Genomic DNA, 22,791 nt, shown 5'->3' with positions numbered 1-22,791 from the left:
TTCTACAATCCTTGGAACTCAGGTTTAAGTTTCTAAATTGCAGGGGATAGTTGAGGGGAGGTTAGCTGTGTGACATTAGGCAAGTTGCCCAATCTCTCTATACTTTAGCTTTTTCACTCTTCAAATGGGAAAACTACTGCTAATACTCATAACTTCACAGGTCTGTTGCAATGGATTAAATGAGATAATAGAATTAATGAAGTTTATAAGGGTTCAATAATGATTAAGTAAAATGTTCTATTACTCAACTCAGCCCTCCTTCCAGAAAGTTGAGGCTCAGGGGAGCTAAATAAGTTTCCTAAGATGACAAAGATAGGTTGAAGGCAGGATCTGTTTCTGGTTTGGAGCCCCGTGTTCCTTCCTACAAGCATGTAGACCAGCAGGTCGTTCCTTCTACCACGAGCTTTCTGTTTTTCTGTCTCTGTTCTTTCCATCTGTACAAGCCCAGCAAATCAGGTTGTATGAATTTCAGCCTCTGTCACTACCCCAGACTTGGCTGCAATGCATGTTCTTAGCCTCGAGTTTGCCTAGCATCCCTAGTGGGTTGTTCAAACAGATTGCTGTACCTACCCCACCCGGAGTGTATCATTCGTAGGTCTGGGAGGGGCCAGAGGAATTTGCAGACTCCTTTGGGATGCTGGTGAAGTCAGGGGACACTTGGAGAACCATGATCACACGGTGTTTAGAAATGGCCTTATATATAAACTCAGCAAAAATGACATTACCAATTAGGTTCGGTTTACAGCAAAAGCCAATTTTAATTCCTGGGATGCTTAAACTTTAGACTGTTTTGAAGAAAGCCCAATGTGGTCATTTGCAGGTGACTTCCAGTGTGGAGGAGGTCATGCGATGGAGTAGAAGTCCTCTGAGACTTGGTTAAAAGACACAGAGAGGAACACTGATCATTAGCACCACAGCGGGTTCTCATTCATGCTTCGCACTATCTGAAATCAGAGGCCCCTCATGGGAAGCTCCCCAGCCTTCACCACATAGCCTACTTTTCAGATTGTTATCCTCTGGTGGAGGGAAACCACAACACACACCTTTCACAGGTAGAACACATGTGACATTTTCCCCAGGGCCACTGACATTTTGTCCTGACCTGTTTAAGTGGTAAGAGATTCTTAATCACAAGGGTTTAAATGAAAGACTTTGTATATTTTGTGCTTTGGGTCTGTGCTTTGAGAAAGCCAGGGAGCATTCAAGCTTTGGCTACCTCAAGAGCTCAGAGCTTGCAGGGCTGGAGTTCTCCTCATAGTGGTGTGAAAAAGTGATGCTGGAACTTCTTGGACTTGTCTCCAACCAATGGGGTGTCTCTTCCCTTCCTTTCATTACAGTCCTGCCTTAGTGATTCACTTCTGTAGGATAGAATGTGATAGAAAGGATGCTATAGGTTCCTGAGGTAAGTCATAAAAGTCAACACAACTTCAGTTGGCTCTTTCTTGGGAGTTCTGGGGGAGGGGCAGAAAAAAGCCCAGAGGCCTCCTTCTTAGGGTACCACTTGGAGAAAACACACAGAGGTAGAGGGTGAAGCCAGAGCCCCTGCTGGTCCAGACCCAGCCCTTTCTGTCATCCCAGCATCGGGGCCAGACTTGCCAGTGAATGAGCCTCAGAAGATCAGTTTCAGATCAACTTAAACAGACGCAGCTTCAATTTCTGCAGACTCAAAGAACTCAATAACTACCACCTTGAAAACTACAGCAAAACTGTCAACGACTCCTGTTTCCTCAGTCTCAAAGAATGCAGCAGCTGCCACCTTGAAACCTAGAGCAGCATCTAAAATGACACCAGAGGTCTCAACAAACATGACTTTCACAACCTTGAGGTCTACACCCAAATAACAAGTATTTCACAGAACACATCCCAGATGTCAACATCCATAATGACCAAAACTTACAATAGTTTGGTGAATATCTGTTTCTTCATCAGTAACAATCACAGCAACTATTAAGTCTAAGGAAAATAAAGGATCACAATTTGATAGTGGCAGCTTTGTTTGGTGGTATTGTCTTAACACGGGAGCTGCTCCAAGTGATGCTGCTTGGATAGAGAACCCCCCACTGAGCCCTGCCCAGTCCTCTGATTGGTGAGCAAAGTTGATGCCTCATTTTAGGTCACTGCATCTCAGGTGTGTAGCCCTCAGTAACAGGAGTGACACATGTAGAGTTGATGAGCTGTTAGGGCTTCTGCAATGGAAGTAACCAGTACACAAAGTGTTGTGGGTGCCAGCAGTTGAGGGACAGCGGCCCAGGCTCACACAGCTGAAGACTGTCTCTGAGGATGAGCTGTGCTGGCCTTGGAGGCGGAGCCACAGATACTGAGTACCCTCTAAACCAGCCATAATCTCTCTGTTGGGGCTGCCAGCAGTTCTGTCCCAATCACGCTGTTCGCTTCTGGAAGGCTCTTATCCATAGGCCTCCCCAGTATAAACCCCAGATTGCCTTGTGAAAATCTCACCATTGCAATGTAGTAAATATTAACACAAGGGCCTTGAATTCAGGCGCTGGTTTCTTTCCAACACAAATACTCAACAATTTATTTATAAACAGCATCTCCCCATCTCCTCTTATGGTGATTATTTACCATCTGAGCTCTGCAGCTTCATGTATCTCAAGTGTAGTGGTGGCTTTTTTTTTTTTTTTTTCCTTTTTTTTTCTTTTCTAGCCCAGTATCACTGCTGGCATTTTCAGACTTTTGTGTTCTGTTACCCCACACGGTCATCCTCCCGATGTTCCTTATGATCCAGATTGGGGGGGGGGTTGTGTGCAGGTGCTTGGGATCTGGGGCTGTGACATGAGGCTCCACTGTGGCTTCATTTTGGGGGGCTCTTGGGGCAGTCAGCCACCTCTCTGGGCCTAACTTCCCTTGTCTGTGACACCAGGCAGGGCCTGGCTTGTGGGAAATGCTATGCATATGTGGTCACTGTTGGTGGAGAACCCAGGCTTTGCTTCCTGCTTCTTCTGGGGGCGGGTCCTTGAGGAGGGTGTGCTCCTCCCAGTGACATAGAATATCAGGCATTTTGAACCAAACCTTCCTCACTGGTTGTTCAATGAAGGGGGAAGATGCGGCCTGGGAGGCTTCCTAAATGCCACACTTGGGAGACGATGTCAGCCTGGGGTGTTTTTGAGTCCAGCTTTGACAAGCACAGGGACACTGCAGAATAGGGACAAGCCTTACTTATGGTCATCTCTGCTGCAATGGCCTCACACGGTGCCTGGGCCGCATGGGGGCTCTGGGACTGTCTGTTACTCAGTGGTGTCTGTGAAGGGTCTGGGGTGAGAAGGCAGGCCTGAGTTCCAATTCTGGCTCCCCACTCACCAGCTATATGACAAGTGAGGGGGTAATTCTTGGGGTGCAATAAAACAACCATGTGAAGCCTCTAGCCACGTGCCTGGCACAACCAGTCAGTGGATGGCAGGTGACACCACTACCACCATCATCATCATCACCTATTAGCCTCCAAAAGCCAAATAAAACTGGATAAAGCCCAAGTAACTCATAAAAAGCCAAAACCATTTTTCATAGTTCTTCTAGTTTTGGGGTCAGTGAGTGACATCTGTGAGGCCAAATCCAGCTCATGGCCTGTTTCATAAAGTTTTATTGGGACACCACTCTGGTCATCTCTTTAGATATTGTTTGTCTTTGACTGTGGCAGTGCAAAAGGCTAAAATATTGATGCTCTAACTTCTGCAGAAAAAATTTGCCAATCCCTGTTTTAGTCAGTGGAATATTACACAGCCCACTTCAGGGAAAAAAAAGAAAAGGTAAATTGTGAAAACTTATGTGGCAACATGGAAAAGTATTTATAGTATTAAAAAATGGGATTAAGAGAATTTTCTGTGGAAAAGAAAATCTCCTTTAATATCATTCCAATATCTTTACTGGCCTATGTTGAGAAGCCTGGTAACCATGGCAATTTGGGGGGCTGCTTCATGGGCCTTTGACCCTCTGTCCTCTAGCCAAGATGGGGCTCTCAGGCATGGGGGCAGGTCAGTGGTTTCAAATTCCCAGAGAGACGCTGGCAGGGAAGCCAGCCTACCAGCCCACAAGCCAAACATCTGCTCAGATGAAGCTTTGGAAGTCCCTCGCCCACAAATATGTCCCTTGTTGGGGCTCAAGTAGGGCTGAGCCGCCAGCTGCTGTAAGTTTCCATCTGAGAGGGAGGAGACCCAGAACTCTGGTCCTTGCTCTGTGCATTCTTCTGGGGAAAGGGGCCGGTGGGGAGGGCATGCTATAATTTGGGACCAAATCAACATATCTTTATATGACTTCAAGGAATATCTTCAGTTTTCAATCTGTGCTGCTTTTAGTCACTTTCTTTGGTGTCGTGGCTTGGCCTGTAGGCAGGAGCTGGGGGGCTCCCAGCAGGAATGAAAAATACCCAAGGGTGGAGTTTACATTAAAGGCTAGGTTCTGGCTTTCTTTCCCCTTTCTTCAGTTACAAGTTTGGGGTGTAGGGAAAGGCGGAAATTCCTGGGCAAGATGACCATGCCCAAGAAATCTGTATATTTAATTTCAGAGAAGATATCCTGTCAGTTCTGTAAACGCAGGAAAACAGTCTGGTGGAGCGGTTCAGAGTCAGAGCATTGAGGTCAGGAGTCTGTAGGAGTCTGTAGGATATATCCTGGTCAGAAGTGGGGCCTGGGAGGTGGATGCAAGGCTTTGCCATGCTGCTGTGGAATGGTCCAGGTTGCTGGGGTGGGTAGCACCCTGGCCATGGAACACTTCAAAGCTCCCAAGACCCCACACTGGGTGGGATTGCGGTGGGGTAGGCAAGTCCTTCCCTTGTTCCTGGCTTACAAACAAGAGGCCCCCAAATTCTTCATGGGGCCGGACTGTGAATGACTCAAAACACTGCCTCTCACCCCAGCCAACATAAATGCATGTGCACTTGCTTTGTTGCCACCCTGTCTGGACCCCATGCCTGTACAGGCTTAGAACCCCCAGAGCTGATGATGCAGAAGGACCTGGAATAGAATCTCACTAGCAAATCAGTTAACCTTCCTGTGCCTCAGGCTCCACATCTGTGAAATGGGTATGCCAACCTGTTACTGTCTGGGGTTTTCTGCTATGGCCTTTCCTCATGAAGAGGGCTGACTCTCCTGGCATTTCCCGTGGTGTTTCCACCTCTCCTAACCTCAGTGTAAGGATGGCATGTTCAGGGACCGGCCCTGAGGTGGGCATGGGCAGCTGCAGCTCTTGAGTTCATTGCCCAGATGCGCCCTGGCTGATTTTAGGTCACCCATCCTGTCACGGCACCTGTGTGAAGGCCCAGGGTCTGGGGGCTGGCCAAGGGGTGCAGATATGACAGCTGGGCTCAGGTCTGAGGAACTGAATAGCCCCGGCACTGAGCCACCACATCAGTCTAGACAATGCCCGTGTTCAAAGCTCTCAGACCCTCACCGTTTGTTGGATCGGTGATATCATTTTGGCTGAGCTTAAATGTAAGGTGATTTTTAAGCCTCATTAGCAGTGGTTCTCAAAGTGTGGACGCCTGACCATCACTGGCATCAACCTGGAGACTCATTAGAAATGCAGATTCTCAGGCCCTACCTGCACCAACTAGTCTATTGTGGGACGCAGGCTTCCAGGCGATTTTAGTTTGAGAACCACTTCCATAGCCTCTGCAAGGCTTTGAGAAATCCAGCCATAAGGAAACACATTTAGTTTTGTTTTTACTCTGATGTTCCCCTTACATGGTGCCATGGCCCTTTCATAGCCTCATATCCATGACCTTTCCAAGGAATAAGCTTTGGGAAATATGAAAGATGGGCTTGGCAGCTAACAGAGGTTGGTTCAAATCCCATAGCCTCACTTCTCATCCTTGGGTGGTTTGGAGCTTTAAATCAGATGCTCTCCTGCCTGCTGCTGTCCTTGGTCCAGAGCAAGCCTGCTGAATGGTAGCCCCACTAACAATAATGACGCTTATCATTAGGATGCTAAACTGCCATGTGTTAGCAACACAGTTCCAGTAGAATACCTTTCACATGTCCTTCCTTTTGCCTACTTTCCTCCCATAAATTGCTAATTTGATTGTCAGTCTGAGGTCTATGCTTCCTCCTTGAAGCTGGGCTCTCAAGTTAAAGGCCCTGACTGCTTCTAGCAAAGTTCACTGCCCTCCTCAGAGGAATAAAAGTCAGGCCTGCCGCTTGACTCAGGTACCTGTCCTACCTGCCCTTTGATGAGAACAAGAGGAGCCCAGCACACAGGACGGCCAGCACCGGCGTCCACATAACAGGCTGAGCACTGCCCACAGCCTAATGGCGGGGTTGCTGGGAACACACAGTCCATGGCCTGGCAGGCTACTTGGCTACCTTTATAGGATTTGCTCTGGCTTCAAGGAGATAAACAGGGAGTTAATTGCAGATAACAGTGAGGGTTTTAGAACTCAGCCTCTTGTAGAAAGAGTATCAGGTCCAACTTCTGTCCCTTAGAGACAATAAGGCCTCCCTGTCTTCACTGAATCTCTGACTCCTCACATGTAAAATGGGCTTGGTGAAATCCACCCATCAAGTAACTGTGCGAATTGAACCAAGACCTGGAAGTAGGGAGTGTGGCATTTGGCACAGAGCAGGTGCTTCCTGCCTGCGAATTTGATGTCTCACTGTTCTCCCCAGTAAGATGGCCATTTAAGTGGTCCTCATCTTTTGAGAAGCAATTAAATTTGAATATTTATTCATTCACTCATTTGTTTCATCATTTATGGATGACATATTTATGAAGCAGCTGCTCTCAATATTATATTGAGGGCACCTGCTGCAGGTACAGAGATGGACAAGGCAGGGCCTCAAGGGAGTGATGGATGTGAATCTACTAAAGACAGTAATTAATAATCTAATTAAGACTGGGGTTAGTGTGAGGAAGGAAAAGTCTGTTTTCCCTGGCCAGCTCAGCCCACCAATCTTGGCTTCCTCCAGATTCCCTATTACCGCTTGATCTCAGTGTTTCAGTGCTTCTGAAGTGTCAGAGCTGTTTCCTACAGTTACTGTTGGCAAGGACCTGGGGTCTCAGGCCACCTCTGCCCCACTTCCAAGCTGTCCAAATATGTGGGCTGAATCCAGGGTAAAATACGTTCTCAGATCAGCATTTCTCTCTTGGGAATGGCAACTGGGAAAGGTCACAGATTTCAAGAAGTCGCTTTCCAACTTGGAATTCGTATTTATGTGTTAAAGACAGATGGCTACTAGAGCTGGGATGGAGGGTAGGGCTGGGGAGAGGACTATTTATGAGACATGGAAACTGGATCTAATTTTTTTTAAAGTCCCTGGGATGTGAATTCTTCCTAAGAAATGGGTCTTTTCAGCACTGTTACCAAATCTGTGGTAGGGAAGATATGTTTCATTTTCTCTTAGAGTTCATCGGTTGGCAATCCCAAATGCACGTGCCCATGGGGCAGGGGCTGGAGATGCGGGATACAGATTTTGTTTTTTCTTTCTTTTTAGGGCTGTACCTGCAGCATATGGGATTTTGTGGGCTAGGGGTGGAATCAGAGCTGCAGCTGCTGGCCTTAGCAATGCTGGATCTCAGTGGCATCTGCGACCTACTCTGCAGCCTGTGCCAATGCTGGATCCTTAACCCACTGAGTGAGGTGGGGATCAAACCCACATCTTTGCAGAGAGTACATTGAGTCCTTAACCTGCTGAGCTACAACAGGAACTCCTGGGATATAGATTTTGGATGACAAGTGTGAGTCACTATAGAGAAGGAAGGTCCAGCTCTTCTGGATGTGGTGACAGCAGTGTTTGGGCTGGCATTTCACAGGGGGAGCTGCTAGCCTATTCCCAGCAAGGCAGGTGATTTGCTTGAGGACCTTTTGTATTGGGACTTTTAGCTCCAAATGTCACACAGAGGCCTGAGACCCACTTGGCTGATGGGGGCTGGTGCTGGGGGCTATAAAATGGCCCAGGTCTCAAGCCTGCCACCACTCCCATCAGAGTCCAGTCCTCAGTCCATGGAGTCCCAATACAGGGATAGTGTCTTGGGCTTGTTTGATTTCCTGGGACTTGGCAGACAGTCCAGACTAATCAATGCTTGAGTGATGAATGGATAGAGGGCATGGATGTTCAGGAAATGTGGCCTCTGCTGATCTCACCAGCCTTGGGTCCTGCCCCTGACACTCCATGACTTCAGTCACACGGTGATGTGCTCACTGGAATGTCCCTCCCCCCCACTTTTTTTACATGCATGCTTATCTCTTTAAGACCACACAGGTCTTCCTGGCAGAGCCTAAAGGCCTGGGTGATTCCTCGTTATTCTTCCAAGGCCAGCTTGGGCCTCAGCTCCTCCTCCAAGCCTACCCTTACCCCGAAGCATGGTTAGATGCCCTTTTTCTGAGCTGCCACAGTTTGGTTGTGGCACTGGACCATGACCATGAACCAATACATGGATGAGGGAACAAAGCCTGCAGCTGGGGCCCTGACCCTGCAGTCCAGCCCAGGCAGCTTCAGCCAGACCTGAGGCACTGGCAGATGGCTGGGGGAGACTTACGTATTCCTTCGACGGGTCCCCAAGGCTGCCGTTGGCGGTTGGGGCAGCGGTCTCGGCGCCCTCGGGCTTCTCCTGCTGCTTCCCCTCCTCCTTGGGCAAGCCGCCCTGCCCGGGGAGGGCCACTTCGCCCACGCCCAGGGCCTCGCTCTTATACTGCTTCACGAACTCTTCCATCACCTTCAGCTCACTCTCCAAAAGTCCGCGGCAGCGAGAGGGGTCCTGGTCATAGATGGGGAGCTGGTGCATGAGCTGGCGCCGGCGATAGTAGGCGCCCTCGGTGCCTGTCACGGGCTGCTTCTCCTTGGGAATGAGCTCCATGTACTGCAGGCCCTGGGGAGGAGGAGACACAGCACTGTGATACCCAGGCTGCGTTTGGTGAACAGCCTGCAGCTGCTTTAGATTTTTGCAGAACTCAAGGGATTCTTAAGGAAGAAATGGGTGAATTTGGGCCACACCCAAGAGAAGCCTAAGGCAGCTTCCATGCTCTCCTATGGGCTTAGTTACATATGCAGATTTCTGATAAGAATGGGGAAATTTTAGTCAATGTTCATTTTAGATTGGCTGGCTTTGCAGCATGGATTTTGTTTCCTTCAAAACTGAACATTTTTACTTCATTTACCTCATGGCAATCCTTCTGATTAAAAAAAAAATTGTCCATCTAATTTAAAATTGCTTTTCTTAGCCAAGTATAATTAAATCATTATAGGCAGAAGGTTTTTCATGGTTTATTAATTTAAAAATATTCAAAGGCATCTTCAAATAGTTGAAGGTCTTAGGTCAATCCCATTTCTATACCGACAGGGTTGGAATAGCCCATCAGAATATTAATATGCCCATGGATAAATGTCCAATTGGCCTTTTGTTGGTTTGCTTGCTTGCTTTTTTAAAAGTGTAAAAGCAGAAATCTTACACTTGGATCCCACGCACGGGGAGCTTAGTGGGAGATAAAGGTCAAAGCCATATAGCACGAGAAACTGTGAAAGGCAAATTTATCCTTGACTACATCTGTGATGACCTCTGCATTCAAGCCTACTCAGCCCAGGTCCACAGCCCAGGGGAGGGGCCAAAGAAGCCAAAGCCCTTCACCCACCACCATCCTCCAGGCAGTCCCCTGGCTGATGACACATCTGGCAGAGGCTGATTCCTGACTCTGTCTTGGGAAGACCAGGGTGACTATGGTTTTTCTCTTGACCAGTAGGAATGTGCAGGTGGCTTCCTGTGTGAACAGGCTGGGTGGGTAGATTTGAAGAAACTTGTTTCAGGCTTTGGGTGCATGGGAATCGCGTGGTGACCTTGTGCTTCCTGGGCCTGCTTTGATTTAGGGGACTGGAAGCGAGTGCTTGTACAGGTCCTCCCAGGAGAGTCTGAAGCAGGACATCCCAGGCTATGAGGTGGGGGAAGGGATGGGACGACACAGGACTAGAATGCAGCAGCCCAACAGCCATCAGTCTGGGGCAGGCACAGGGCCTAGGAGTTTGGGGAGTGGAAGAGGGGCAGCAGGGGCAGGGCAAGGGATGTCCTCCCACCAGCCCTCCCTGTTTCTTGCCTGGGGGCCTGCCTGCTCCTAGGATATCTGGAAGAAACTTGGAGAAGTAGAAATAAGGGCCTTGGTCCCACTGCCAGAATGGGCATCCAGACCTGGCCAAAGTTTAACTCGCTCCAAGTGCTGAAGCAGCCCCAGCTGCACAGCCGATCAGCTCTGGGGAGAGCACCCTTATCTCCAAGGGTGGCCTTCTCCCCACTTCTCCCTGGGTGGAGTAGTTTGATGAAAGGCAGGAACAGCCAACACCTGTGTGCTGCTTCTGTGTGTGTTCCGAGCCCTCTTTTAAGTGCCTGACCTGTGTTAACCCAGTTAATCCTCACAACACCCCTAGGAGGAAGGTACTAATATTATCCCTTGGGAAACAGGCACAGAAAAGTCACCTCTGGAAGGTCACACAGCTGGTCTGTGGCAGACACAGCTTTGAACCCAGCAGTTTGCGTTTCTGCCCCTTCTCTACTGCCTCTCTATAAGTTGGATGGTTTGCAAAGAGGAAAAAAAAAAGTCCCTCAATCTCTGGGCAAGTTTCCCTTTGTCCTCATTTCTGTGGAAGTGTTGCCTGGTGCCAGCATGTCCCAGTCCTGGGATCTGTGTGTGGCTCTGGCCTCCTCAGCTCCACACCCCTTCCTGTTCAGCTTTACAAAGCAGCCCTGTGGTAGAGCTCCTGCACGGTGGCCTGGCCAGCAGCCTCTTGCTGAGCCTACAAGCATGGTGTCCTTTCATGGCTCTGTCCTGGCTCTAGGTGTCTGTGGCCTGCAGAGCTAGTGGGTTCCTGAGTGGGACCCTGGAGACAGGGACTTCACTGTTCCTGTCACAGCTCAGAGCCCCAGGTAGGTACCAGGCTCTCTGCCTTGACATTGGCAAGGTCCTAGCAGCCAGCTACCAAGGGCAGGTGTTTTGTGATGGCTGGCCAGAGACTCCTGCTACCACTCCCTAGTCACTCACCGGTGGCAGACATTACTAATCAACCCTGATGAGGGCCTCAGAACCCTCATCATAGCCCTCAGACAATCACTATCCACTGGCATGGACCTGGGAAGGGGAGGGTGGGGAGAAAGGGTGTCACAATCAGCTGCCTGTGCTGCTCAGAACCCTGGGTGTCTCTCCAGAGCTGACCTAGGTCATGTTCCCAAACCTTTAGCAAGAGGCCTTTTCTCGGGTCAGTTGGAAAAATTGGTTTAGGTGTTAAGTTTTTTGGCGAGGACTTCTGAACCATTTGGTGCTTTGCTGTGTGGCAGAGATCTTGGGTGAAGAGGTTTCTGGAACCAGGCTTTTGTAGCAGAGAAATCAAAAGAGTAGGAAGAGGAGGAGAAAGGTGTCCTTTTCCCAGGGTTGGGTGGTAGGACACACACAGACTCTGCCATCAGAAGACCCGATCCTGGAGTTCCCTTTGTGGCTAGTGGTTAATGAACCCGACTAGGAACCATGAGGATGAAGGTTCGATCCCTGGCCTCGTTCAGTGGGTTAAGGATCAGGCATTGCTGTGGCTGTGGTGTAGGCTGGCAGCTGTAGCTCTGATTCGGCCCCTAGCCTGGGAACTTCCACATGCTGCGAGTGCGGCCCTTAAAAAAAAAACAAAAAAACCCCACCCAATCCTGGTTCTGCTCTGATTCTTCTCCAGCTGTCAGGCAAGAGCAGTAAATGGGCTTCATGTTACATGCTGATCCTGGTCAATAACAGCAACCTGGAGTGCTGTGTCAAGAAGGATTCTGAGGCCCAGTGAGGGTTCAGTGGAAGACAGTGCTCTGACTAATCAGCAATATCTGCCATGGGGGTGGAAGAGAGGGTGAGTGAGTGCCACCCCCTGCCATGGGCTCCTCACAAGCCTCTGTCTGCTCCCCTGTAAAGTAATGGGGGTGGTCGTGCACGGCACAGAGGAAGTGGTGGGGTGTTGATAAGACACGGGATACAAAGGCTCCGTGGATGCTGGTTCCCTCCTCTCCTCCATCTTGACTCCCCCACAAATCCTGCCTAGCTTTCAAACACCCATTTACCCCTCTGAGCCTCCGTTTCTCCTTCTGTAGATGAGGGCCATACCGGTCCAGTCCTAAAGGTGTTGGGAAATCATGTGAGCGTGTGCATGTATAGCTCCCAGCATGGAGCCTGGCTCAGAATAAGTCCTTGATAAGTACTAGGCAACTAGGTTTATTGTAGGCAGTCTTTAAAGGCTCCAGCATTCCTCTGGTTTTCATTCTGATGGGGAAGGATGACAGGGAGCAAGATTCAGTCCTATTTCTAAAGGATAATCAGTCCCAATCACTGGGTAATGACAAAAAACAGCCAGAAGGGTGAGTGGGAGGGAATCATCCACTCTCAGAAAGGCGACTTGCTCCGGCAGGCAGGACATGCAGCAGACAGAGGCGCCTTTATCCTGTGTGGCTTTACGAGCCGGCATTAATCATGCCTGACGATGCTTTTCTCTGATTAGTCTGGGGCCAAAGCGGTTGGGGTTTTCACCGGCCAATTCCTGACGCCCACAGCCGGCTCTTTTATGAGCTGCTTGCTTTAGTTTCCACTGACATCTTGGAGACATTGATGGCTTACCCAGGCCTGGGTACAGGAGGCAGACCTGCATCCAGAACTACCCAGCACTGCTTCTGTTCAACGTCACCCTCAGTGGCCCCAGACCAGCCCCTGCCTACCCCCTGGAGCTGATGAAGGCTAGTTGCATGTAAAATAACCCCTACCTCAAAGGGTGGCTGAGCTCAGGAATTGCCAAAAGGTTCTTTTAAAACATGAGTCTCAAAAAGCAAAGCTTTAAAGAAGAGAATTTTGCCTCTCTTCACTTTATCTAATAGGGATCTCTACCCTCTCTTAAGCTCCAGCTTACCACTACATTGCTTCAGCCTTCTATGGTGAAGAAGGAAGGTTTGTATGGTGCTTTTTCCATCAGTTGCAGGATGATTTGTGGGCTCGCTGCATGTGACAAGAATGTAGCCCAGGCCACACGAGCTTACCACGTGAGGCTGACCACATAGGAATGCTATTCAGCGATCCCCCACTTGGATGTCAACTGCCACAAAAGTTCCCCAATATTTATTCTCAATTCCTATGCATCTGGTTGTGGACCAGTCACCCAGTCAAGGATTTTATGGAGCAGTGCCAGTCCGCAGACCACACGTGGTGTGTCACTGGCCAGGAGGTGGCCTGGCATAAATACCCATCAAGCTTACTGCACTCCCTGCAGGGCCTCAGGGGCTGGATGAGCCCGTGCCCAGGACAGGCATGCTGTGTGCTTTTGTGGGCCTCGCTCTACTCCCATGTAGAAGAGAGAGGGCGGTGAAGCAGAGACACGCATGAGGCCATGACAGCTTGAAATCCAAGCTTCTAAAGAAACCATGGAGAAGTGGAAGAGATAAAAACTGTTGTACGGAGCTGAGTGACATCTACCACAGACTGGGTAGTTAGGGAAGGCCTGTCAGAGACCTGACTGACAGAAGGACCCAACCATGCAAAGAACTGGGAAAGGATAGTTCAAAGAGAGGGAACAGCATATGCGAGAGCCTAGAGTGGTCCAGGCAGGAATGAGGAAGGGCAATGTGCTGCAGGGTACTGAGTGAGGGGGCATGGCAGGAGCTGTGGGAGAAGCCTGCAGGGATGGGGCCCACATAGGACTCAAAAGCTCTCCTTTTCTCCCAGGTGAGATTGACATCATTGCCAGGCCGGTGTCTCTGACACTGTAGGACCTTTTTCTCTCACTGACCAGTAGACATCATCGAGGCCCTCGCTGCTCCAGGTGTGGTCTGGGAGTGGCAGCATTTGTATCACCTGGGAGTTTGGCAGGTGTGCAGAATTGCAGGACAGCCCTAAGCCTATGGGAAGTGTACATCTGCCAGCTCTTCAGATTGTTTTTTATGCTTGTGGAAATTGGAGGGGCACCGGTCTTGAACGCTAGGTCTTGAGGTGGATGCGGGTGGTATTTACTTGGGGCTGCATTTAAATACTCCTGTCTGATCATTCAGATCCTGCCATCTGGAACTTCTGATTTAATGATCTGGTGTGATGCCTGTACCTGTGGGGCTTTTCATGTGTCCTTTTAGTGGGCAGCCAGAGGGTGACTTTGTGGAAGCCACTTGCTCTCTGTGGGCCTTGTCCTTCTCTTGGTGCCTCTTCCCCAGAGTTGCATAAAGCCAGTTTGCTTCCTCCTTCTAAGCCCAAGTGTTAGGGTGAAGAGAGGACTATGCATAGCCCCCAGGCTTGCCCAGAGCACACCCCAGTCTACTTTTAGGGGAAATGATGGATGAAAATGAGGACTCCAGGAGCTTTGAAGGGTAAATCATTCTCTGTTTGGAAGCGAGGACCCCAAAAGGAATCACGAACAGCCCTGTCCTAGAGCTGGCAGGGCCATTAGAATTCACAGGAACACCTCTACCCATTTCAGGGATGAGGAAAACTGAGGCCCAGGCAGTTTTCACTTCGAGATCACAGAGTGAGGCAGAAGAAGGTGGGAAATCATACCCATTCCTACCATTTCTGCACCCTTGTCCTCTACTTACCTTGTCTTTGACATTCAGAAACCCATGGCATAGCTGCTATTTACAAGGGTAGGAAAACAAGCACTTGGTTGGAGAAAGCTCTTACCAATTTCTGGGTGACTCCAGGGGGAGCCCACTCATAGGTGATGGTGTCAAAGGTGGGATCTTTGCCGGTGGCAATGGGGTTGGTCATGATCATCCGGTTTCTCTTGTAAATCCGGATGCCATCCCCGCCTTTCACCCGGGCTGTGAGGGTGGAATACTTGGAGTCCATCAGCAAGCGGCCAATTTTCCGATCATCTTCCAGGTCAGAGCTCAGGAAGTGGTCCTCTTGGCTGCATTTGCAGGACTTGCATATTTTCCTAGGGTGGGGGATGGGGACAAGTGAGATCACCCTCCAGGAAAGAGAGGAAGAATCTCCCACTGGCAGCATCTACACTTTGGAAAGCAAGCTCAAAGTTTAATGTCAGTGATTCTAAAAGGTTAGCAGCAGACAAATGGTAACATGAGACCAAAGGGCATTTGGGATCAGAAACCCAGGTTTTCTTATTGGTCTGTCTATCTGTGGGGAATGTGGGTATGACTTTTGTTGATAAAAAGAGCAGCACATTTTTGCATTTTCCTCTTGGCAGTTGTGCTGACACAGGCTGGCTCATCATCAGAGAGGTTCTCCAGAAGGGGTCTTCACAGCCTGTGGGCTCCACCCGGCCCATGACTTGTTTCTGTAAGTAAAGTTTTATTGGAACACAGCCATGCCCATTCACTTAAATACTGTGTGTGGCTGGGCAGCAATGGCAGATGAGCAATGGCAACAGAGACCATGCGCCCCACAGAACCTAAAATACCTACTATCTGGCCCTTTACAAAAACCCCCAAAAACAAACAAAAAAAGAAACCAAAAGAGGTCTGCTAATCCCTGCTCTAAAGAGAGTTATTGAAATTGTCTCTCAAGATTTCATGAACCTCAGAACTTTACCAACTTGTAAACTCTTTAGCACTCATACTGACACTAAAATACAGCTGGAAATTTTCTTTGAAAAACTGGTGGACAGGACCTGGGGGGAAGGGAATGAGCTTAGAAGACCCCAGGGGCTGGAGAGATTGATGTCCACTGGCAAGGCTTTGTTGTAAGGCTGGGAGAAGAAAAATCATCCCGGGGCTTCTCTCTGACAATTAAGAACAAAAGCATTTGGCTGCTTTGTGTCTGGTTGTTAAGGTTTAGGGATCCAGAGAGTTCTCTGTGTGAGATGAAACCTTCTCCCCTCCCTTCCCGGCCCTGTCCCCTTGGGTATGCTCCTTCTCAGATGCTCCAACACAGATGATTTAAAGCTTGTTAGGTCAAATATCAATGTCAAGATCCACCGCGGGAATGGGACAGCCCTCAGCGGGATGGATGTCAATTGCATGAGCACTTCACAGCCAGGCCTGCCGGGAGGAACCCTCCTTTTCTAAACCCAGGAAAATGATGCATTTTATCATTTAGCACAAATATTGATTGTGGGGCTACCGGAGGCATGCCTTGCCGGTCTATGTCAGTGGTTCCCATCCAAGGTCAGGACTGTCCCCCAGGGGGCATCTGGTAACATCTGGAGATACTTTTGATCGCCTCCGTCGGGTGCTACTGGATTCCTCATGATCGATGCCAGGGATGCTGCTAAACATCCTATAATACCTGGGGCAGCTCTCTCTGCCAAAAAGAGTCATCTGGCCTGAAATGTCAATAGATAGTGCTGAGGTTGAGAAACCCTCACCTAGTATGAAGAGAAGGAGGCCCTATTTCAGCCTTCAAGAAAACTGTGGTTGAGCTGGCAGAGGGAGAGAAAATCAGGTGACACTTATGGCATATGGTAACATCAGGTTGGGCCACGGAGACTTGTGCATGCTCTGGGGTAGTTCCACAGCCTGGACCGGTTCCCCCAGGAGGTCAGTATGTGGTATGTGGAGAAGGGCTCAGTGGTGACGAGTTTGGAAATAGTGGGTTACAGAAAGTTAAACACATTTTTTCAGTGCAAGGCTGCTTCTTGTTTTTAACACACTGATGTGCAGTGTGACCTTACAGGGTAGAGAAGGCAGCATTTCCAGTGTTATTTGAGGAGAAGCTTATGGTCCAAGTTCATATTCAATGGGCTACCATTTGAAACGTTAAAATCAATGATCTCAATGATAATTCCAGAAAAGTTATCTCTAAAGATGATTATGACCCTAAAGATGGTGCAGGGCAAATGTAGGAAGGCTTTTCTTTTGGTTTTCATGAGAAGAAGGTAGCTTGCTTTATGGAATTGGGGCCTTTTATTCATAACCAATAATAATTCTCTTGCTGCTCTCTGGTATGAGCCAGGCACAAGGAGACTGCTTCTTTAAGGGCACCACTGGTTTACAGGTGGGGTGGGGCAGCAGCAGAGCAGGAAGTGGAAGGGGGAAGGAAGAGGAAGTGAAGGAAAGCCCAGGGTCCTATCTGATGTCCCCATACCTTCCATACACAGAAATAGGGAAGGAAGCTGCCCTTTGCTTTTTTGGTTCCTGTAAATGCTCAGACGCTATTAGAGACGTTGGGGATGCAGAACACTTTGAATGGAAGATGCTGACAGATATGAGATGTTCTCTGAGATTGTGTCAATATTATTTCTCTGTTATTCATGCTCTTCCTGTTGCCATACATGTTTCTGGGACTTTAGAGACTTCCTTGGTCTCACCCCACTCTTTCCAGGCACCCAGACTGCAGAGGACACAGACACATCTAATGACATCCTTAAGGGTGTCACAATGGCCATTTCTGCAATCTATCATAGGCAACCTGGAAGGGTGGAAAAGACACAGCCTTGAAATCTAATCCCAGCCCAAATACTAGCCTACCATTGGCTCCCATAAATCTTCTTTTCTGTGAAATGAGAAGGTTGGTCTATATCAGGGTTTGACAAGCTACAGCTCAGTGGCTGAATCCAGCTCTTTTTGTATGGTCTGTGAATTAAATAGCTTTTACATTTTTATTTTTATTTATTATTATTTTTTCTTTTTATGGATGCACCTGTGGCATTTGGAAGTTCTGGGCTAGGGGTGGAATCAGAGCTACAGCTGCCAGCCTACACCACAGCCACAGCAACACTGGATCCCAGCAACATCTGCGACCTACACCACAGCTTGTGGCAATGCTGGATCACTAACCCACTGAGAGAGGCCAGAGATCAAACCTGCATCCTCACAGAAGCAATGTCAGGTTCTTAACCTACTGAGCCACAATGGGAACTCTGAATTTTTACATTTTCAGATGGTTGAAAAGAATTCAAAAGATGGTTACTATTTTTGGACATGTGAAAATCATGAGAAATCTGAGTCCCTAAATACAGAGTCACTGGCACACAATCACATTCTTTCATTTACATATTGTCTCTGGATGCCTTCATGTTACAAGAGCCAAGTTGAATAGTTGTGACAGAGGCCATATGGCTTGTGAAGCTGACAACAATGACTAGCTGGCCCTTCACAGAAAATTTATCGACCCAGTGGAGTTGGTAAGTTTTTAAGCTTTGCTGCACAGCCATGTCACCCGGAGGCTGTGTTAGCTTGGTGATGCCCCACCCAGCTGGATTCAGGGGACTTGAGGGGGATCCGGGCATGGGCACTAGTGGTCCTGTTCCAGGGGTGAGTCTTCTGCAGCCCAAAATGCGAGAGGTCTTTTCAGGAACTTCAGCAGCTCAGGTTGACTTTCTATAGCTTGTCCCCTAAAAAGCACAGGAACCCCAGCTACTCATGTTTAATAAATACCAGGAGGAATCTGTGAGATCCCTGGCCCCAGCAGAGGAGGCAGAGTGAACATCACAGATCCCAGAGCAGCTGCCGAGGCTGGCATGGAGACAGGACCTCATCAAAGGGGTGCTGCGCTGAGGAGATTGGGAAAATCTATCCAAAGTGACCCCTGAAGGATGTAAGCTTTGGAATTTGCCATGCCAGTGGTATCTCTTATACTTTTTAAAATATGTCTCCTGCCTTCCTCAGATCAGGTTCTTCCCTCCACTCACTGAAGGTGGTGTACACTTAAAACATCCATCTATTAGGAATTCCCTGGGGGTCTGGAGGGTTAAGGATCTGACATTATCCCTGCTGTGGCTTGGGTTTGATCCCTGGCCTAGGAACTTCTGCATGCTGTGGACAAAGCCATAAAGGAAAAAAAAAAAAAATCTCTGCATGCAAGAGAGAGGCCTTGCTTTGTGCTCTCCTGGAAGAGCTTGGTGTTCTGGAGGCCTATTTCCCTCTGCTCTAAATGGAAGTTCAGAGTCCTATGAGGCTGGCCCAGGAGGACAGGGAGTTCTGTATGGCCAAATGGATGCTGGAGGCTGCTGGGAGAGCCTCCCCTTACGTTTTCATGACATATTTGTTTTGAAATCCTGCCCTTGTGTTCACTCTGTCTCCTCCTCTCTAGGTAATCCTACTATTCCGTGCTAATAGGAAGACCATACTAATTCTACTAACCACAAGAATCATTAATTCAATTACAGAAAATTTGCCTGGAACTATGGAACTGTAAAGCCAAAAGCCACTGGTTCCAAGGTTTCTTTTTTTTCTTTTTTTTTTTTTTTCCAGCTGCACCTGTGGCATATGGAAGTTCCCGGGCTAGGGGACAAATTGGAGCTATAGCTGCCAACCTACCCTACAGCCATGGCAGTCCCAGATCTGAGCCAAGTCTGTGATCTATGCTGCAGCTTGTGGCAGTGCCAGCAAGACCCTTAACCCACTGAGCAAGGCCAGGGATTGAACCCTCATCCTCATGGATACTAGTAGGGATAGTAACCCGCTGAGCCACAATCTGAACTCCTAAGGTTGCCATTTTTCAGATGGGAAATCTGAGGCTTAGAGAAGGGAAGTGTCTTATTCAAGCAGCATCAGCATGAATTCTGTCCTGTGATGATTAGTTAGGAAGCTGTTCCATGAAACCAGACTGGCTGCCATTTTGGTCCTTTAAAATATCCTTCAAACTATTGAGAGTGTGAGTGTTGGAGCAGAAAAAAATGGTTGGACATGGTTTCCACGCTAAGGGTCTGGGACCTCACTGTTCCATTATGCCTCAAATTTAGGTCCTGATGACTGTTCTCAGGGGACACTGGATAGGCAAGATCTACTAGCTGCAGTCTGTGTTTCTCCAGGACAAGTTCAGTTGAGGTTCAAAGAGTTTGTAGGATGATGGGGAAAGGTTGGGATGAAAACAATGCTGAGAGGCTTCCACTCCCATCCAGGAGGAACAGTGTCTAGAAATTCCCTCCTGCTGTAAACAACTAGGAAACCAGACAAAATAGATCAAACACCCATTTTCAGAGGCCAGACACAGGCAACACGAGATTGTGGTCCTTGAGAGAAGGGGAACATGACTGAATGGACTCAGGGTGTGCATTTAGGGACCCCCTGCCTCTGCTGCGCCCTGGCCACAGGGATTCTGGACAGAGGCATCCTCTCTTGTCCTTAGAGAGCTGACGAGGCACTAGCATTGTTCTATGACACCTAGGTGGCAGATGTAGGACCAGCAGTGTGAAATGATAGGGGGCTGCCTCTTTTCAAGGCCAGAAAGAACTTAAGTGGCAAAATTAGATGTGTGGGATGCTCTTTGTCCTGGGAGTGTTTTAGCTGCAGGAGGATTGGGCAGCGGACGGGAGTCAGGATTGGATGACCTTGATGGTCCCTTACATTCTGAAGATGATATGGGCTCCTTGGAGGGGGCCTTTCAGGGAAGAGGGTCAAGGAACAACAGCCTTGCGCTTGGACCCTGTACTCTGACGAATGGTTGAGAGCACGGGGAGGGCTTCACGCAGACCTGAGTTCCAATTCTGACATCTGGCAGCTGTCCCCCCATTACCCATCCTCAGTGTCCTGATCTATAAAATGGAGAAGCTAATATCTCTTGCTAGGGTTATTTCAACCTTAAAATAGAAAAGATTAAGAGTTACTGCCTGCTCAGTGGGTTAAGAATCTGACTGTAGCAGCTCAGGTCACTGCAGAGGTATGGGTTTGATACCCAGCGAGGTGAGTTTAAGGATCTGGCATTGCCACAGCTGCAACTAGGTCAAGCTGTGGCTCGGGTTCAGTCCTTGGGCCGGGAACTTCCATATACCATGAGTACGGCCATTCAAAAAAAAAAAAAAAAGAAAGAAAGAAAGAAAGAAAAAAATTAGCTTAGCTCAATAGTTTTGCCATCTCACAGTGGAAGTCAATTTCTTAAGACAAATACCTCCCCAATTTTGTTCTCCCACCAAGTGCCTAAGGCCGCCCTCTGGCAGTGGAGACAGAAGTTCCTTTTTAGCTCTTGTGCCCTACAGAGCTTAGGTTCTCTCTCCAGGGCTATAGGGATGGTCACACAGGCTGTGCCCTGCACACTTCCAGGGGGTGCCAGCTGCACAGATGCTGATGTGAATAGTGCCTAGGGGTAGTGCAGTGATGCAGCCCTAACTCTTGTTTCCAGAGTCCTCAAAGAAGCAAAGAAAGAAAAGCTCTGTGAATCCAAGCCCAGCTGGATGTTACAACCCTCCCACCTGAATGTGAAAACCAGGTCCTGTTTTTTAAGTACTGTGGATGCAGTGACTTTTATTTCTGCCCCAGAGGCACTTTTAGATCAGAACCCCAGTGGGACAGTGGGGCAGCATGAGGAAATCAAACCCTAGGACAGACAGGACTACCCAGCATGGATCAGACCCCAGCTAACAGCTGTCCACCACTTCCCAGAGCCTCCTCGCCAGGCTGAGCTTGGCTGCCTCCACCTGGAAATGGTTTATGAAGCCCTGAACTCCCTCTCCATCTTGGCTCCCCCAAGGGCTTTTCTGTCATTTCTACATCAAGCCAAGCAAGAGTACATGCACTCTGGAGCCAGTCCGCCAACAATGCATGCATCCTAAGCAGTCCCTGCAGAGAATGATCAGAGTTCCCAGAAAGGACAGCCAAGAAGTGAAGGCAGGCAGAGCGTCTCCTGACAAACTCCGTTACCTCCACGAATGTGGCTCGAAGCCCGAACACGTCCCCTTGCATCTCAGACAAGGCACACCTCTTGCTGACTGCTGCTGGCCCAGGGACATCTGGAAAAGGAGACAGAAAAGAGGGTGTTTTCCTCCTGAATGTCTTGGGCTGGGGATGCTTGACCTCTGAAGGCTTGGCCTGCCAGCAAAGAAATTGTGCCGGGTTCAAAGGGCCCGAGATGAATAAGCCATCGCTTTACTGTTTACCAGGAAGAGAGGAAACCAGCTGGGAAAGTGGCCATGGGTAGGCAAGTGTGGAAGGGTGGGGCCCTTCCCAATAAAAATGCACTGGGGGCTCATCCGCTCCTGAATCCACCCCCATACCCCCGTTCTCACCCACTCCCTTGGTCCACTTGTCACTGGAATGGAATCTTCCAGCAAGCGCCTCCTCTCCCTCATTTATTTGTGATTTATTGATAGGGTGTGATTAAACCAAAGCTACAGCTACAAGCAAATGTCCATGCTGCCAAATGTTTATAGCTCAAAGCATAACTTAAATATTTTGCTAAATCATGGAAAATCAGGGGCAGTTGAAGTCTGGTCATCCTTTGGAAAGAGAACAACACACAGGAGAGGTTTTATGGCTCATAACCAGCCAAGGCAACCCAAGTGCAATGGCTGCTGCTGGCTGATGTGTTAGGACCCAACTGGCTCTCAAATGGGGTCTTCAAACCAGCAGCATCCCCAGAAGCTTGAAGGAAAAGCAGACCCTCAGGTCCTACCTGTGAGGGTCTCAGCCCTTTAGAACGGTATCTGTACTTTAACAAAATTCCCAGGAGGTTCATATGCTATGACACTTGGAGAAGCAGTGGGTTCATTTAGGCATCTGTCAGATGAGAAATTTACCTGACTCTCCACTAGGGGTGGGGGTGGGGTGACTTGGGATGGCTACCACATGTACTCTGACTTTATCAGAAGCCCAGCTCCATCAGCTAGTAAGATAAAAGGATAAGCTTCTCGATTAACCAACTATTGCTTAATTTAACCCTTTATTTAGCATCTGCTATGTACCAAGCACTGGGATACATCATAAAACTCATGGTATGCTAGAGGAATTGAGTCTAGGGGAAAATGGAGAAATACATCCTTGTCCCTTCTCCTGGAAGGGGCGAATATGAGGGAAGGACAGCTGCCCATGGTGTGGTAGAAAGACACAGACCCTGGAGACTGAGTGAGCTGGATTCCAAATCCAGCTTCAGGACTTAACAGTTGTGTGGCCTGGGACAAACTGAGCCTCAGTTTCCTTGCCTATCACATGGGTGCAGAGATAATGCATGTAAAGTGCCCAGCCACAGAA

The 22,791-nt window shown here is 48.7% G+C and overlaps 1 protein-coding gene across 3 annotated transcripts in view; it reads right to left on the bottom strand.

Moving 5' to 3' along the window:
* LMCD1 (LIM and cysteine rich domains 1) overlaps positions 1-22,791 on the bottom strand; it is a 60,603-nt gene that overhangs the window by 5,653 nt on the left and 32,159 nt on the right. The window contains exons 2-4 of one of the 3 annotated variants that reach the window (XM_084987206.1): positions 21,466-21,554; positions 14,007-14,864; positions 8,488-11,565 (exon numbers count right to left, since the gene is read on the bottom strand). In XM_084987206.1, coding sequence (XP_084843332.1) covers positions 8,488-8,805 — 318 coding nt within the window. In that variant the 5' untranslated portion in view covers positions 8,806-11,565; positions 14,007-14,864; positions 21,466-21,554. The remainder of the gene's footprint in view (positions 1-8,487; positions 11,566-14,006; positions 14,865-21,465; positions 21,555-22,791) is intronic. The other 2 variants (NM_001008692.1, XM_021068617.2) reach the window with 2 other exon arrangements.

The sequence above is a fragment of the Sus scrofa genome, chromosome 13 (assembly GCF_054392235.1).
Source record: "Sus scrofa isolate SSC_HxYL_T2T_F1_AM1 chromosome 13, Sscrofa_HxYL_maternal_Yorkshire_Landrace_v2.0, whole genome shotgun sequence".
NCBI lineage: Eukaryota > Metazoa > Chordata > Mammalia > Artiodactyla > Suidae > Sus > Sus scrofa.
The sequence above is the reverse complement of the archived record's forward strand: the minus strand, read 5'-3'. Positions and strand labels throughout refer to the sequence as shown.